General features: G+C 38.3%; 1 protein-coding gene across 5 annotated transcripts in view; it reads left to right on the forward strand.

Annotated features, from left to right (window-relative positions):
- Nucleotides 1-19,144, forward strand: part of LOC111154393 (discs large MAGUK scaffold protein 2) — a 1,367,735-nt gene that overhangs the window by 919,327 nt on the left and 429,264 nt on the right. For 4 of the 5 annotated variants that reach the window (XM_022513932.1, XM_022513933.1, XM_022513930.1 and 1 more), the window contains one exon: nucleotides 14,221-14,376. The exons of the other annotated variant lie outside the window; for it this stretch is intronic. In XM_022513932.1, coding sequence (XP_022369640.1) covers nucleotides 14,221-14,376 — 156 coding nt within the window. The remainder of the gene's footprint in view (nucleotides 1-14,220; nucleotides 14,377-19,144) is intronic. 5 annotated transcript variants of the gene reach the window in all.

The raw sequence follows: 19,144 nt of genomic DNA on the forward strand, positions 1-19,144 counted from the left end.
TTGGTAGTATATGCTACATAGGCTGATTCATGGCAGATTACTATGCAGATGCTCAGTTTCTACAATGAACAATTTCTAATGTCCTTTAAAAGTCATTTAGAAAACATGTAATATTGAGAGAAAATAAAAATCTAACGTGAACATACTTCCCAGAAATGCTGTTCAGCAAATGCTCTGGCGTATGCTTCCAAATTTTTTTCTCATTCTCTGTTCTATAAAATTGGGATCATATTTCATTTTTTTTATTGTTTACAAAAACTGGGTTAAACTGCATACACTGTTTTCACCTGCTTTCTTCAGTTAATTATATGTTGTGCATATCTTTCCATGTCATCAGATCTCACACAGCAATATTTTTAATACCTACATGTCTGTTCAATACAAATGGACATACGTGGCTTTTCCAGTGTTTTGCTTTCACAGACTTTGTGACAATGATAATTTAGGTACACCTGTTGTACTCAGTTTCATAGGACGGATTCCTGGCAGTGAAATTTCTGGGTCATAGGTTCAGCTGTTTATACATACACCAGCACCAGTGTGTGAGAAGGGTCTTTGCAGCTATTAGAGAAAATGTAGATGGTGCTGTGTGTGCTAACTTAGAAGGATGTCTATCAGAAGATGTAAATGTAAAAAATAAAAGCAATAGCATAATTATATATATATATATATATATATATATATATATATATATATATAGTGATCGAGATCAAATTTGTATCTAAAATTAAGCATCTGCATATAGATTTGGGCATAGATATAAACTCGGGCACAGATACAGAAATGTAATGTTGAGTACTGGGTGTACAAAAATAAATGAAGCACATTTGCTGACTTAATGCAGGAAAACAAAAGGAGCATCAGAATAAAAATGTAAACTACACCACAGTTTGAATGAATGTGTTATAAGGCAGAATACTGACCATTGACAGGAGCTCAATGGCAAAGGGGCCAGCTGGCTGCCCGATCAAGGAATGACGTCCAGTTAAATTTGAATTTCAGCAACAATAAACAATGAGTAGGTCTTTAGTATAAATATGTCCCAGGCAGTATTAACATTTATATTAAAAATTTTTCATTGTTAACTAAAAATTCAGATTTAACTGAACATTCTTTGTTCTTATTTGCTGTATCTGACAACCCTGGGCATGACTGTAAACATGATTTTGTCATCATATGAGAAAATCATCTCTTAAGAATGAATTTTCATCCACAAAAATCGCTAGAAATGGGCATATAAACCAGGTCCCTGCCAGATTTCATGTTCTGATTCCTGTGATGGTCATGGCATTTACTGAGTGCCTGTCAGGCACTGTGCTAAATGGTATTCAAGCATCGTTTCACGTAATACTCTGAAGGCACTGTTCTTGCTCACAGGAGGAGAAACTGAGGCTTAGCGGTGAGCAAATTGCCCATTATCACATGGCTTGCAAACATAGTAGGGCTGGAACTTAAGTCCAGACAATCAGACTCACAGCTTGCTCTCTTTATTCTATCCTCTACTGCCTTTACAAGAGGGGCTATAATTGCCAAGATGACCAGCAATACAGGTAGACCCTTGGAGGAAAGTTTATGCTAGAAAAAAAGACAGCACAGTGGTTACACACCCAGACTTTGCAGCCAGATGACTTGGGTTCATAGCCCAGCCCCACCACCACCAAGTCAGCCAAGTGAGGGGAGACAAGTAGTGCTAAGCCTTGCAGATACTATTATTATATACATCTTGGGATCTATGGGAGAATTACAGGATGTAGAATTTATAAAGCATGTGTAACACAGGGCCTGCCTCCTAGTAAATTCCCAAGATATGTGTACGTAGTTGTTACTTTTATCATTTAAAATACAACAGAGTACAAAACCAAGTGGCAGTATGGGAATTTAGAAAGCAGAAAAACCTATAATCAGGTATACGTCAGAAGGTTTTGGGAGAAAATGGGAGCAAGATCCTTCTTAGGAACTAGGGACACCTGATATATTTACCTATACAAATACAGGATTGGAAGAAGGATCAATATGTGTAAATTTTGAAGAAATATGAAGCATCAGCTCGAGGGAATTTAGGACCTTAGTCTGTGTCTTGGCCTGAAACCCTTAGTGGGTGGTCCTCTCCCTAGTGAGCAATGCTATAGCTGTCTCTTGTTCTTATGGATGTTTTATCCTCTCTCCCTGGCCATAAAGCAATCTTTATAAGCTGCTTGCAGTAACAGGCCCAGAAGAGTAAATGATGTAACAGCTGCATGAAATAGAGGAAAACGGACCATTGCAAAGGGATGGAAAAGAAATCCATCTAAGTGATTTGGTTAAAGCCGCCTCACTCTTCCTGTTGATAAGTACAGAATTATATTTGAACATTATTTTTTTTCCTCCTAGGAGCTGCTGTTGTACTCAAGCTGAGCTTTCTTTCAGTTAAGGTGTAAAGTATTTTCTCCCCTACAGACTCTGTATTAGTAATGTAAAATTGGCATACAGAAGTAGATAGCAGAATTAACATTTTGCATTCTATTTTAGAAGATACAATTTGGCTAAATGTGTTCAGAAATTTTTATGTAGGTGTGACTTTAAAAACTCAAGATCTTATCAGATCCAGAAACCTCTGGTTTAGATGTTATAGGTATAAATAATTTTGGAGTCTCTGAGAAAAGAAAACTATTGTAGAGGTAAATGTTTTGTTCCATAAGATTATGTTTTATTATCACAATAAACAGAAACCCTGGGGAGATAATTAAGCTTTGAGCCTTCTTTTGGGGACATTTGTGATGTTCCCCATATATTTTTTTTAAAGCCTTCAGACTTTGCTGTTTCCAAATTTGTATCCAAAAGAAACGGCCCTTTCTTTCTCTATACCATTTTTTAATAGTACTGGCCAGAAATAACAAAGATGTGTTACCCTTCAGGTTAAATCTAAGAATACCAGTGGGATGCCTGGCTTACCTCAGACCGCTGTGCCCTGCCTACATCCCTGTTGGAAGGGTAAAACTGAAAGGGTCAGGTGGCTCATCCCCCAGCAAATGAACAGGGTGTGTACTTGACCCGAAGGATCCTAATCCAGAGGCTAGCCTGGCAACTGGTTCAGTCAAAAAAAGCGAGCTGGGTCTATTGAGTCCTCTCAGGAATTTTTAATTAAAAGGCAGCCTGAATGAACACCTGTCAGTGAAAAATGAAGCTAATAGGTAATGATGAAAAGGGTCTATCGTAAGTCGTGTGCAGGTTGGTGTTATTAGGGAGCAGAAATAAGAGCAGCAGGAAGAGTGGAGTAGAGAGTATCTCATTTATAAAGTATCAGTTAAAGAAGGTCATGGCTAGAGAGAGAAGGAAGTAGCACAAAGAGGAAAGGCGTCATCTTGCCGGGAAAGCTCTAGAGTTGAAACAGTTCACTGTATCCCATCTTCCGGAGCTCCACCAGTTCAGCTTCTCCTGAATGCCCGTGCACATATGTCCTATCCCCTGCACTAGCTCAAATGATTCTCTCTGCTGCTAGCAATCCAATTTCCTTGCAAACAAGATTTTGCTCAATTAGCAGAGGGAACATTTTATCTTATTCACTACACACACACACACACACACACACACACACATACATATTACCTCTCTCTGGGCCTAGTACAGGGGAGGTTTTTGGTAAATATAGATGAAATAAATGGATGAATGTAAAATGAACAGTACAGATGATTGAACTCGCATTGCATTCAGTGCGGAGAGCACTAACCTCCATGGCTTTCTGTCACTGGTAGATTTTAGACTTGTGCTCAAGACCTGCCTACCTTTACAAGTTTGTCTCCTACTCAAGCCTTTTTAAACTTCCTGAATGGGACATGTGTTTAGATTCCCCTTTAACTTTGCATGTGTTATTCATTACCACTTCCTAGAAGGCCCTCGTTCACCCCACCCCCACCCTGTGTACAATCCTTACTCTCCACAGCCTTTTCTTTCCTATCTTCTTAGTTTAGGCTCTTTAAGAGAACTAGGTTTTTTCGACTCCCACTGTCCCCACAATCCAATATACAATTCCATATTACACTTTTATTCAGCATGATAAAGGAAACCATTTTCCTGTATCATTAGAATTTTTCGTGAATCTTTAATGGCTGGACAAGAAACCATCATGTGACTATATCTCACATTACACACTTTTTGTCTATTTTTTGGACGTTCTGATTGTTTACTTTTGTTCTTTCTTTTATAACAAAACATGGTGGCTTTCTCTCTAATGGAACCCTATGTCCACAATTTTTATTTTCTTACTAGGATTACACACTAGAGGTAGAATTGCTGAACCACAGGGCAGGATTACTTCTAAAACTTCTGAAATACGTTGCCAGATTGCTTTCTTGGAATGTTGTAAGGGAGTTGAACACTCCATGACACCAGCAATATGAGTGTCTAGCTCACCATATCACAACTAAATTGTGATTTATTGATTTTAAAATCCTCTTGATTTTTAAACAGGCAAAGGGGAGGCAGAGCATTTTATTTGCACTACTTTTATTCCTAGTAGATTAAACATTTATATTTGTGTATCTATTTGTTGTTTGTGTGTTCTCTTTTGTGATTGGATGCTAAATGCCTTTGTCTATTTTCTATTGAAAATTTATGGTTTATCTTACAGAGTTGTAGAGCATCTTAAAAATATTAATAGATGTATTTGAGAAGATGCTTTACCAACTTATGGCTTATGTCTTTTTTTACTTTAGCTAAAGTATGACTTTTTTTACTTTCAATTGTCATGTAGTCAAATCTTTCATCTTTTATATGACTTCTTTCATTTATTTTATACATAAAATTTTTTTTTCCAAGGTACCTCAGTGGCTCAGTCAGTTAAGTGTCTGACTCTTGGTCTCAGCTCAGGTCTTGATCTCAGGGTCGTGAGTTCACGCCTCACGTTGGGCTCCCAACTGGGCATAGAGCCTAGTAAAAAAAAAAAAAAAAAAAATTTCTTTTCCATCAGGATGCTAACTGCCTATTAACCTACTTTTTTGGTAGATTTACATTTTATCCCTGGAGTTCAACTAAAAAGAAAAAAAAAAACCTTTAGATTTATAAAACTAAAAGAATTTAAACACTGTGATAGGGCATAGTAAACCTTGCTCAAATAATTCACATGTCAAAACCTTGGTCTAGCCATTATTCTTGGGCTTGTGCATTTTGGACAGTATTTGTTTCAACATCTTTCAGAATGCCATAAAAATACTACTATAACTGGACACACTTACCCAATACCAAGGTATGGTGATTCTGGTCCTTTTTGGAATTACTTCTATTATAGACACCATTGTCAGGGTCATTGACTTCCAAATTCTAATTTCAAAAAAAAAAAACAAAAAAAAAAACATTGCAGGAACCATTTATAATCCACAGTCATGGGAGACCAATTTTATTGAAACTCAAACATTCTTCTAAAAAAATAAAGCACCTTAATAAATTGAAAAGTTTCAAAATGACTTTAAATGGTATAGCTTGTAGACTGCCATTTCTCTCCTCAATAAACAAACATAGTAAAATATAACTGAGAATGATGCTTATACAGAGAAAATCATGAATTGATCCTACTTTAATAAGTATTTAGATCATGGTACATAGACTATTGCTAATAACAAATTACTTATGGCCCAACAATTTGATATGGCACCACAGCTGTGAGTCATAGAGGAAAGCAAATCATTATGAAGGTGCAGGCACAAATTAGGAGTTTGAGCTGGAGCTTTGTTGTTAGAGACAATGAAAATAATTGAGAGGTTCATACAAAGGGAGCATCAGCCCCGAGGGCTATGGTAGATGACCAATTATCTTTTCCATATAGGAAGCAAAAGTGAGTCTTTAAAAAGCAACATTATGCAGTGCCTTTGGTGATACTGAAAACCACAGATTGTTGCTTCCTTTGTTCTACTCTCGTACAGAATCCACGTGACATTAACGGGCTAATACATGAACTGCCTGATGGGGAGCAGTATTCTCAGTGACTAGGAAGCCCTGTGAGCACAAGTGCCTGAAAGTGATAAACAAGATAAAAAAACAGAGTAAGGTGGATAACTGAACATAATTTAAAAATAAATAAATAAAAACAGAGTGAGGTAGTGAGGTGGCTCAGTCAGTTAAGCATCCAGCTCTTGATTTTGGCTCAGGTCATGATCTCAGGATGGTGAGATGGAGCCGCACACTGGATATGAAGCCTGCTTAAGATTCTCTATCTCCCTTCTCGTCTACCTCTCCCCCCCTCAAAAAAAGATGAAAAACAGAGTAAAATGGTGATTACCAAGAGATGGTGGGGGTGGATAGGATAAGAGTGGTAGTATTTAAGGGTACAAACTTGTAATGAGTAGTAAATAAGTGGTAGAGATCTGATGCTCAGTATAATGGATAGAGACAGTAATACTGTACTATAATTATGTAATGTAAATACCAGCACTTCGGCAGTCATATTACAATATATAAATGTATCACGGTAATGGACTGCATACCTTGGACTTTTACACAATGGTTGCATGTCAAATTTATTTTAAAAGAAAAGATTGACTGCTGTTTGGTAAATTCACAGTGCATCCCATGCACTGAGCTACGTGCTTTATGTCCCTCTCAGGCTGACCTTACTGTGCCCACTTTACAGATGAGAATGTCGGGGTTCAGGGAAGTTGAAAAACCACAGACCACACAGGGTAAAATTTAAAAGAGCCACAGTCAAACCTAGCTCTGTTTCTTTGCACTTACCACACTGTTCTGTAATAGTTTACCTCTACGTATAATTTTATAGCTTAACAACTTCGTTGCTATGTAGAGAAGGCTTTTTAATATCATTACAAGAAAGAAGCCACGTTTCAGAAAAGCAAGTATAGTGCAAGTAGGCCTCTAATGAAAGGTGGAATCCTGATGGTGCTTAGAATGAGGGAGATGGATGAGCGTTCAGACATCACCTAGACCAAGTCATTTGCCACATCTCTCTGTGTTGTACTTGAGTTCTTACAGCACCTTCACCAAATGGCTGACCCTTTTCTGCTTAACACTCAGTGTAAGAGAAGTCTGCTTCTTCTTTAATCCTTCTTGTTATAATGCCCGATTCACCTGTTACTCCACATAGTTCACAGCTGGTCCTATATTCTCTTTTCTTCAAAACCATTACTTTTAGGCTCCCCAGAATTCTGCCCTTAAGACCTATTAGCCCAGGCCTAGAATTCAACCCTTTTTGCTGACTTCTCTAAATCCTTGGTCCCAAAACACTGCATTATGTGTAAAGGGGAACATGAGGCACTCTCGTAAGGTTAAAAAACAAAACCTTTTCCTCCAAATTATGCCAAGCGGTATACCAGATGCTTAGGCACCTGAGCATTTGGCATCCCAGCTGCCATTCATTTATGTAGTTTGGTTGTGTTTCCTGCATGGGGCTGGATGCTACCTTTAGAGTGTCCAGGGGAGGCTGCAGCAGGGGGAGGCCTGGAAGATCTGAGCAGTTTGCAGATTCATCCATATCTTTCTTTATGACAGATTTATGGTCAAAAGCATACAAATATATAACTCAAATCCTTCCCTTCTGTAATTTTAGACTCTTCCTTTTAATTCTAGCTCAGGGAGAAAGAATAAAAAATACCGGTCCCTTCCCCTACCCCCATAGCTTTGTTTCTTTCCTATGACAGTATTTCACTCATATATTCTTGCGTATTGCAGGAAAGCAATATAGAAACAAAGATAAATGAGATTTGGGCCTGATCCTCTGAGAGCTAATAATCAGAGAAGGAAGGAGGCCGGTGCACCAAAAATGACAGTATAATGAGGTGAGGGTCCTGACTGATTTAGCCTTTGGGCTTTGAAAAAAGCAGTCCCTTTTATGGAGAATGGAAAACTCAATAGGGTGTGAGTCACTCTTGTTACTTCTAAGGGAAGGAAGTCCTATCCATTTGACCTGTCTTCAGGTGCCACACAGATGAGTACTAACAACGACTGTCACCCCTACATTAAACATTTTTTGTCTCTGGTACAGACAGGACAAGGACTAGGGTAAGGCAAGTGAAGTACCACGTCAGGCACAAAATTTAAGGGGGCACCAAAAAACTCTGCAATTAAGATAATATTTTAATGCAGTGTTTTAGAAGATAATACAAAAGAACCCATAATAAATAAAAGACAGGATCAGTTAGGCGTTGGTCTCAGGGACTATGGAATTACATAGGGGTCCAAGGTTTTATCTTTTGTCTTTGAGTGGCATAATTTAGTTGAGGGGATCTAAAAACGATAGTAAAAACAAGCAGAGTGTCTGTTTTATTTTCACTCGTTTGATTGTAAGCAAGCGATGTGACCTAAGCTCCAGGGAAGGAGTACTGTGGGAGGTGGTAGTTGATTTTCATTATGCATCTGATGTCATATGGGAGCCAGGAGAGAAATTTAATAGCATGAGCCCTAATAAGTCCCTTAAAGAGGGAACACAGACTGTTTTCTGGATTCAAGGAACCTCTAGACACTTGAGCAACAAAATTTGGGAAGCTTCGCTCTGAAACTTGGGAAGTTTCACTCTAATTAGTAGACACAGCCACAGCTACCCTGTACATGTCTGCGTCCTTCCCTCATGCTAAAAGCTGACCATTTCTTTTTCTGCTCCTTGATTCATATTCAGGAGCAGAATCCAAATGGCCTATGCTTCCCCACCCCCCACCCCTCCCAGAACTACTCTACAGATCCTACAGGTCACGGTTGCAGAATCAGAGTCCCAGTTCTGGTTTAAACAGCTTTGGCTGAGTAGGGAACTGAATTGGGTGGGAGTCCATGGGACAAATGGGAAGAGGCAGTTGCAGTTGGGGTGGTTTTTCTTAGGAGAGTGTTGGACGAAGCACCTCCCTCTACACTATCTTTGCAGATTAGCAACTGAAAATGCCAAGGAAGCTGAACAAATAGCAAGTGCTAATGGAGTTCAGAGAAGAGGGGTCACAGAGGGCCAGGGTGTGCTAATTATATGCTATAAGAGCCTGCAATTATAAACCCATAGATATGCAAATAAATGCTGATGGATGAACACTAGAGACTACAAAGCCATTTATCTATGGCCCCTGATAAGTGGGCAGCAAAATAAATGATTTGTTTATAAATTCACTTAGAGATTACACTCATATCTCTAACTCTTTCCCCCCCCTTCCTGGGGGCATTTATAGAAAGAGGAGAGACAGGAGGTACCACAGACTGGATTTCCATATTCATTACCTCCTGACCTGGGTGACTCTGGAGGTTTATAATGGGATAAACAGGCTCCTTCAGTTTGTGACTGGCTGATTCACACTGCCTAAAGTCATTTCCCTGTGGCACTTCTTTACTGAATAAATGGGAAGTGATGGTGGCATCTGTTCCTGACACCCAGATCCCAGTGACAGCTCATAAATTGGCATTTCTTGTCTGTCTGGCGGAGAGGTCACAGAGAATGTCACTGCAGGGAAATACTAAGAATGCTGACTGCTGGCATTAGGACTTCTGGAACTCAGGCCTGAGCTGTGTCTGTGCCCTGAGCCGGTGGGGTGACTCTCACAGGAACCGCGGGCAGGCTTGCAGGTGCAGGAAACCTGGCCCTCTAGAGGGGGTGAACCGTGCACACGAAGTACCTAAAGACAGTAATTTCTCACACCATTGGGGTTTCCTTCTGGATAACCTATGGTAATTAATGATGTCCTAAAATTCTAAATGGAGTTAGAAGATTCAGCATAACTTAGGGCTTCCTTGAAAGAGCCAGAAATCTTCTTTCATTGCTCTCAGTGGAGAATAGTTTAAAAAAAAAAATCCATTTATTCCAAGAAGCATTTCTCAAGTACGTTCTATATGCTATTTCCTGTGCTCAGACTGTAGCTTGTTGTAGTACTGACTGGATATTGTACTGTGGCCTATATAGTACATTATATACAATAGAATCCTAGGAACTTAGTGAATCTAGCAGGAAGAAATCTTCAAATATAACTCCATTTTTACACTACTTGGAAGGACAGTCTCACCAATCTTTTTAATTTAGTTGTTTGGTTGCAAGAGGACATTATGAATCTTACAAGTAGGCTCTGTCAGGTTTGTCAGGTGTTCTGTTACGTTTTGGTGTTTTTCATCTACCCATCTTCTGAGATAGCAAGTGTTTTCACAATTAAGCTGGATTTGAAATGTCCACTCAGTAGTCAGTGACTGCACAAAATGACTTGTAAATAAATTCAGGGTGAAAGTCTGAACGATAGGTATAAATGAGTCTGCAGCTGTAATAATTGTATCTCTGCTTTGATCAGACTTTGAATCATGAGTAATTAAGCCGAGGCAAGGAATCCATCCACCATGTAAAAATTTGGAAGTGACCGTAGGCAAAGATACAAGGTCCTTCATCTAAATTTCAAGTTATCTAAGCTTGCCTCCAACACCAAATCTTACTAAAACAAGTGAGTCATGAAGTCATGAACTAATATGTCCATAAAATGATTCCAAAAGGATAGAAGTAAAGGTCTTAAGAGTTCAACACTGAACAATGTACAGGGCCTAGTTTTTATTATCTTGAATTTATTGTAGTGTTCAGAGAAAGTTTTTTCCTCTTCATTTTGCTGAGTGCAACCCAAGTAAGATCTTTTTCCTTAATATATGTATTAGCCAGATCTGATTCTGATAATTTGTTTCAAAATACAGTTCTACTGAGGTAAAAAGACTAGGAGAAAATTGGTAACATCATTTTCTTGGTCTGACAAATCAATAGCAGCCTGAGAAAATTAAATCAGCCCTACAAGGCAGAAGGCACAATGTTAACTGAAATGACATCATCATGAGAATATTTTATGACCTCAAAGAAGTCATCAATTCCTTTATTCTTAAGCCCTGTGCTGGCAGTTTAAATCAGTTACCATTTTATATATATAATATTTTTTAATAAAGATGCAGTGAGTTCTCTAAACAGGCTCTCAATAAAACCAGAAAATAGCATTCTTTCTATTTTTCTGTGTATACAAAAGGTGTCAGATGGACTTCTTTTTTTTTTTCTTTTTTTTTTTTTTAAAGATTTTATTTATTTAACAGAGAGAGAGAGAGTGAGAGAGAGATCACAAGTAGGCAGAGAGGCAGGCAGAGAGGGAGAGGAGGGAAGCAGAGAGCGCGATCCGGGGCTCGATCCCAGGACCCTGAGATCATGACCTGAGCCAAAGGCAGAGGCTTAACCCACTGAGCCACCCAGGCACCCTTGTCAGATGGACTTCTAACATAATTCGATATATTAGCCCCTTTTGGTAAACCCAATCTATAGTTATTTCTTTGTATTCTGTTATCAATCTTACGTTTTGTGGGTATTTGTTAAAATTAAGTCCCATTTATAACAAAAATAAAAAATGACACTAGCATAAACATACTTTATCTCTCATAAAAGAAATACAGAGGCAGAAAGTCTGGAAGTGGAATAGTGTAATTCCTTATCATCTGTGACACAATGACCATTATGCTCCCCTATCTGTATTCTTTTTATTCTCAAGTTTGCTTCATTGTCCAAGATGACTATTGAAGCTCCAGCCCTTATATCCAGGTTCCAGGTAAGCAAAGGGAGGAGATGGGAAAGAGCAAAATCACAGGGGTGCTAGCCAAGTCAGCTCCCCGATAAGCAGCTATCAGAGGAGTCCCACATAATCTTGTGCTCCAATTACATTGGGCTTAACATTTTCAGTGGGCCACGTCTACCTACAAGGGAGACTGAGAAATAGTTTTTCTATAGGAAAAGTGACTAGTGGAAAGCTGGCTTACTCTTTTTTTTTTTAAGACTTTATTTATTTATTTGACAGAGAGAGATCACAAGTAGGTAGAGAGATAAGCAGAGAAAGAAGTGGAAGCAGGCTCCCCGCTGAGCAGAGAGCCCAATGCAGGGCTCCATCCCAGGACCCTGAGACCATGACCTGAGCCAAAGGCAGAGGCTTAACCCACTGAGCCACCCAGGTGTCCCCTGGCTTACTCTTAATAAGAAAAAAACTAAATGGATGTTTGGGAGGCAGTCCAGCCGTGTCTGCCACGGCAGCTCAATCATAGAGCCAAAAATGTATAATATCAGGTCCTCTTGTGATCACTTATGCAGAAAAATCCCCATAGGGTTGGTACATTCCTCCTCATAGCTTATTTAATTGATAGTTATGTATCTCATTAATACAAAGCCCTTTTCAAGATGAGGTTTTGTGTAGATAAGTCCATTTTCAGTGCAGACAAAATTGTGATCTCCCAAGCCAATTTTCTTTATCAGACTGGCATCATGGATCTTTGTTTCTACAGAACCATAGAAATACACATAAATCTTCCTAAACCTGAGTATATTAACAAAGCAAAAACAGACTCCTCCCACAAAAAGGTCAAGAACAGTATCAAATCTGACCATTTGGAAAGATGTATTTCAGTAGATAACTGAAAGCATCTTTCCTTTTACATCACTTCACAGAGTGTGAATTACTTATAAAAACTGATAAAAAGCACTTTTTACAAGTAATCTTACAGCTGCCTTTTTTAATGTTTGTCATTATGAATTTTTTGTACTCTATATAATTGATAAACAGAAATTGACCAATTTACTCGGTTTTTCTGGAAACAGAGCACTTGTCTGAACAAGAATATATGCTAGCTTCCATAAAATGAGGGGGGAAAATGGCTGTTTCATTGAGGAAACCTTAAAAATCTTCTTGTCAATGTTATTTTATTAGCTATTGGGATAGGACAAGCCAACTCCATTACAAAGCACCTCATCTTACCACTGAGATAGTTTTTTGAATGACAAAATAAGCCTCTGGATTCCTCCTGTCCACTCCTCAGCCCCTCTACTGTGTTGTTGAAAACAAACAGATCAAGGAAGGCATCCCTTGCTATGTTGTGGAAGGCTTTGTCTTAGGGAAGATACTAATTCTCTAGATAGTGTGTCTAAGCCCCGACTGGCCCACAGTAATACTATAAATTAGGTAAAGTTCATTTTTAATGTTTTGATTATCCTCTTTTCTCCCCTGCTCTGTTTAAGAAGCATTGACTGAGCAACTATAAGACACTAGGGACCACTTCGGGAGCTATAGAAACACGAACTATGCCCTCAGTAAGTTCACCACCTGTACTTCCTGTACCTTTGATCAGGGATATGGCGGCCACCACTTGCTGCCTCTGATGTCTCATGGACCCAAGGGGCGCTCACACCTGGATCTGGCCTTGTGGACATTGCCCTATTTGCTGACCTGCTCCTTGCCTTCCCACCCAGACTGCCAGATAGTTCTTGCATTTGAATTTGGATCTTTCAATTCTTAACCTTAACTGGAAGATACTGGTAGCAGTTTCAGACCATATGTTAAAAGAGTGGGGTACAGAGTTGTGAGATATATTTTTTTTAATAACCAAGGACTTCGTAATATATGCACATTTGGCAAAAGCTAGGGCTGAAATGTACCTGATCTTACTTCCTATGTTTGTAACAACTGAAAGATACTGCTATTTTAGGTAATGTTTTAGTATCTCTCAATTAATTCATTTAGTAGAAATTTTACTAAAGTGATTATCCTCTTGGTAGAAGACTCTCTGTAAGTAATTGTTGGGGGGAGCAATTTATATATAAAACACTGAGATCGTATAAGCAATTAGATATCTCGGTAAGTCCAACACCCCCCCCCCCAAAATTGCTACATGAATGTGTGAAGTTTTGTCAATTTATTCATGCATATGTGAATACAACAAATATTTATGGAATGTGGACTGACTCTACTCTAAATAGTTAACAAAATAAATGTAGTTTTTGTCCTCATAAAATTTATGGTGTAGTGAGAGTAATAATTATAAATTAAACAAAACAAACAAGATTATTTCATGCTCAGAAAAAATAGGAAGTATGGACAGGGTGATGTGAAAAATAACAGGATGTCCTGGCTAATGGGGTCAGGAAAGTCTCTATAAAGTTTATACTTAAGGTGACACTAAAGTTTACAAAGGAGCCATGTCAGAGGATCCCACAGTTTGACACCTCAGACAACGTTATCCAGAAAGGTTTGGCCTTTATAAAGCTGACTAGGACTCTATTGAGGTATCAGGCATCTGAATTTTCATCATGCCTGATGTCAGCCGGAAGTTCTCATTTCTACCCAGAGATGATGTTTCTTAAAAAGACTTTTTCTTCAGGCCTAACAAAGCCTAAGGCATTGTTTTGGGCATTTACTTGTGCATACGATGAAATGCAGCTGGTTGCCCAGTTGGGTGTGTTTGCTAACCGTGCATCTCTCTCTCTTCCTCTTGTGTCACCAGGCCTCCGGAACCTGTTTACAGCACTGTGAACAAACTGTGTGATAAGCCTGCTTCTCCCAGGCACTATTCCCCTGTTGAGTGTGACAAAAGCTTTCTTCTCTCAGCTCCCTACCCCCACTACCACCTAGGCCTGCTCCCTGACTCTGAGATGACCAGGTACTGCATGCGCTTCCTCACTTCATCTTCTCGAATTGCATGTGCTTCCACAAGGATGAATGGGTAGAACCCACCTCTGCTCATGTCTCTGGAGCTTGACATCTTCCTCAGTGGAGAGATGTTCTGCTTCTTTGGTGCGATGGGAGGAATTAAGAACATTGCCTTTTTTTTTTTTCTTTTTAGTGTGATCACAGAGCACTCGGACATGATCACATGATTTTCCAAATGTTCTTGGTTCCCATGCATTTTTAATAAGGTATTAATTATATTTTTCCAGAAGAATTAATTTTGGAATTTAATTAGCATTATTTCCCTCGTACAGAAGGATAAAAGAGCATGTACTTAGTACCTTTTTGAATAATATTTAATAATCACTTACTATTCTTCAGGCATAACATAGCCTAAGAAGTAGGTACTATTATTCCCATTTAATATTTTAATGAAAATATTAAATTAGTACCACTACTTAGTTGACTCCCTAAGGTATTAAACAACTTACCCAAAACTAGAGAATTAGCTGGTTCTATCAACCACAAGAATTTTAACCTTTATAGTATGCCATCATGGTAGGTTTTTACCATGTTCTCTTTATTTAGTTACTCCCATTTTATATAAGAAAACAAGGGCTCAAAGAAGTTAAGGCATTGCCTTCGGTACGGTATTGCCAATAAATGCCAAGTTCAGATTTGACTTGGAACTCTCCACAACTTTCCACAACTCTCTAAACAAATCATTCTAAGGCTAAAGGTTGAATATGATTCTGTACTAGTATTCTAAAGTATATGTATGTTAAATAATACAATCTCATCTTTATGCAATAGCAAAAGTCACAGAGAGAGGAGAGTAATAAAAGGACAATCTAGTGTTCCATAAGGTAGTTCCAGTTTTTTTTTAATCAGGAGATCTCAATCATGATGTTCTACATATAATGAATGAGGTACTTGTCTGGTTATGTTTTCAGATAGAATACCTTCATATGTTTTCATAATACTGTTACGATCAAGAAAATACAGATTTAAAAATGATTCAACATGAAAATGGATGTATCAAGAGGGTCTCCTTAGAACATCATCTCTGTTTTTCTTTTCTATTTTCAAAGAAAAAGTTAAAAGTCAAGTATTGGCCTTTCTAGAGGAGTTAAATAACAAATTTTAATTATACATAACATTTCTAGAAATACATGAGAAAACATATTTTTGGCCATGTAATCAGCTGGGGCATTTTCACTAATTGCAACAATTAAAGCCTAATAGCATTATAGAATGCTTCATAAATATTAATTAAATTTTCTTTTATTTTGAACAAATCTTAAAAACCTGTTCTTGATACAGCAGATTATTCCATTTTGAAGCTAAGAAGGCAAAGTTACCATAGTCATAGGGAAGCAGAAGGGGCACACACACCTACAATAATGACTTCCTCGTATTCAGACATCTATAATTAGCTATGCACAGTCAGCTAGCACTTACTCAGCTCTCCTCTGTGCCAGGCATTTTGTTAAGTAGTGCTTATGAATTATATTTTCTAACCCTAACAGTTGCCTTATGAAGTAGATGTTATCAATATCCTCCTTTTACAAGTAAGGAAATAGAGGGCTTGAAGTTACCTGACATGCCCCAGATCATCTCCTAAGAAGTGGCAGGGCTGGGATTCAAACCCAGGGGACCTTTAGCACCTGCATCAGCCTAGGCATGATGGCAGAGACGTCTTTGCTTGCTGGAAAAATTCTCCACCCATTCACTTTTTCTCTCCTTTCTCTATTTTTATCCTACCTTCTCATCTCCCTTCTGGCTCAGTATCAATAACCCATGTTCTTTTTTTGATGAACCTGAAGTCACATTCCTTGCATCCAACTGGAGAGTTTGATGCATCACTCTCTTAAAAGTCACCGATAAGCAGGTGGTAGACTCTACCTCTTGTGTGGATCTACCAGATACAATTCTTCTGCAGTTTACTTTCTGTAATTTGTATTATGAAGACCATGGAGTTTCTTTTTTGTTTTTGTTGTTGTTTTTCCCAAATTAAAAAAATATATATATACATATATACATATATATATATATATGTGGTATAATGTTGAATATGTCTGTTTCAAATTATATACCTTCAGCAATCCTGATATGCCCAGTCTCCAACCCTAACTCTCCATCACCCCATTGGGAATTCAGTTTTCTAGTCTAATTCTGTCCCCTTTTTTTCCCTTTCTCTTTTTTCCCTATTTTATCCCCCATTTCAAAAAAAGTGACATATACCCATATAAATACACATATATATATACCCATTTTGGTGACATTATCACCAATACACTGATACTGAAATTCTTGATTTCACCCCATTTTTCTCCCCTTCCCTACTTTCCCAACTCATTAAATGACAATTCATATACTTCATTGCTGAAGCCAAAACTTGAGGATCATGCCCAACACCTGTTCTCCCTCACACCCGTCCTTCAGTCTGTCTTCAAGTCTTATAGATTCTACTTCCAGAATGTGTCTCCAACCTATTCATTCCCCTCTACTTCTCTTTCTAGCACTTGAACCCAAGCCTCCATTATCTCCCACCTACACTAGCCTCCTAATTGGTCTCACCACTTCCATTGCTGTCCTCCTGATTTCTTCTCACTGCAAACAAGGCGATCTGTTAAAAATATAGATCACTTCTCTTTCTCTTCTTTTGTATTAGTATAAAATGCAAAGTCACTAATATAGCATCCAAGCTATGCATGACCCAGCCCCTGCCTGCCCCTTAAACACCTCATTTCACTCCTCCTGTTGCTGATCACACTATCCACATTCACAAAATGCACTAAATCTCGACCTATTTCAAACGCTTCACACATGTTCTTTCCCCAAACTGAAAAGCTCTTACTACACTTTGCCTGGTTCACTTCTGGTCATCTTAGATGGAAGCTTAAGTTGCACTTCCTCAGAGAAGCTCCCTGAAATAAAATCTGTTCCCCTATTATATCATCTCTCTCTCTCTCTCTCTCTCTCTCGCTCTCGCTCTCGCTCTCTCTTTTTTCCCATAAGATTCAAGCAATTTATAATTATATATTTATTTATATGATTTTTAAAACTAAACTCCTGTCTCACACTGGATGCTGTAAGCTCACCAGGTAGCATTGTGCCTGGTCTGTGCACTGCTAAACCCCTGACACTTAGCATAGTGTCTGGCACAACAGCAGCTCCAAATTCTTGAGTGACGAAATCAACATGGAAGTAAGATCTGCAGACAAGCAGACAGATCCATGTTCAGGAACACGTGATGGCTAAAGCTGTGCTTTATTCAGGTCTTACGGGTACATAAAACAACCCCAGGAGTGAATGAATCTATGCATTGAAACCAAGAGCGGCAGACTAGAGCTCACTTTGTGTGCTGTAATTTTACCTTGAATTATCTCAGTGGTCAGTACGTTATCATTGCATTAGGTAACTGTCCATTCTTCATGAAAACGGAGTAAATCCTTTCAGAGATTATTTACTTCCCGCAAAATACCACTCTGATCAGATGTTTCTTGAAATGCCACTGATAGATAATTCAAGGGAAAAGTTCAAGGGTTCTTAGTTCCGTTTATGACACCATCACTTGCTTTATCCACTGTGACCTTAAATAATCTGTAGAACCTCAGAGGTATCTGAAAACATAGAATTAGATGGACAAACCCTTATTCAACTCTATAACGAGGAGGAACTCAAGCCACTGTCTTCATGAGTGTAATGCTTATTTCTCCTTACAATAAAATAAAAGTATTGGGGGTCTTCTGCCCTCAAAAGTATATTACTGGAATATATCTTTCATTTCATCCAACCAAGATTTATCAAGCACTAACAAAGTGCAAGTTACCGTACTAGGGAGACTTTTTACAAAGGAGGTATAAACTGAAAAAGCCAATCAAAAGTGTTGAAAAAAATGCCTCACCTTTAAGTTGCCGTATGTGATTATATATATTATATAATACATATGATATTTTATATATAAGTAATATATATATACACATATATATATGTGTGTGTGTGTGTGTGTGTGTGTGTGTGTATTTATCTATTAATTTATTTTAGGGCACTAGAGAATGTCCCCTAGCCTATTTCAGAAGCATGTACCTACTCACATGAAAGTTACCATCTCAGATTAGAATATGAGCTAGCTCTGTGAAAGTTCCCATGTGAAGCCACCTTTACATGTGCACCAGCTTAATCCCTAATCAGCATTCAGAAGGCTAGAAGCCAGTCAGTGGAAGCAAGGAGAGCCAATCATCTCTATTCTGTGCCTTTCAATCAGAATACCCACATATTCAGCACTTTGATTTGATAGCAAACATCCAGGAGTGAATTAATTGTATACACAGTTACTTCTGTAACATTGTCTGGAAGAAAACAGTGGAAAGTTTTTCTTAGGAAAGCTCTTTCAATTACTTGGCAAAGTGTCAGCTCCTAAGGCTGCAGATTATGTTCAGATAATTGACTTTTCAGAATTTAGGAAAGCAAGAAATGGGCAGAGCCTGGAATTGAACTAAAATTTGGAGCTCTGTGAAACACAAATGGGATTGCTGTGGGGCTTCTGCTTATCCAGTACATCTTTCTCTTCAAAAAAAAAAAAAAAAAGGAATGTTTTTGATGTTGTGATTGGTTTTTCTGCTTTGGGAAAATGTCAGCTTTTGATATTCCTAGGGCAAGGATTGTCTGTTTTCTCAACACGTACTGAGTTTTCATTCATCCTTTTATAGGTGGCCCTAATTATTGTTATTTGGTAGTTGGTAAACAGAGACTGA

Source organism: Enhydra lutris, unplaced genomic scaffold, assembly GCF_002288905.1.
Source record: "Enhydra lutris kenyoni isolate GAN:26980312 unplaced genomic scaffold, ASM228890v2 scaffoldscaffold37, whole genome shotgun sequence".
NCBI lineage: Eukaryota > Metazoa > Chordata > Mammalia > Carnivora > Mustelidae > Enhydra > Enhydra lutris.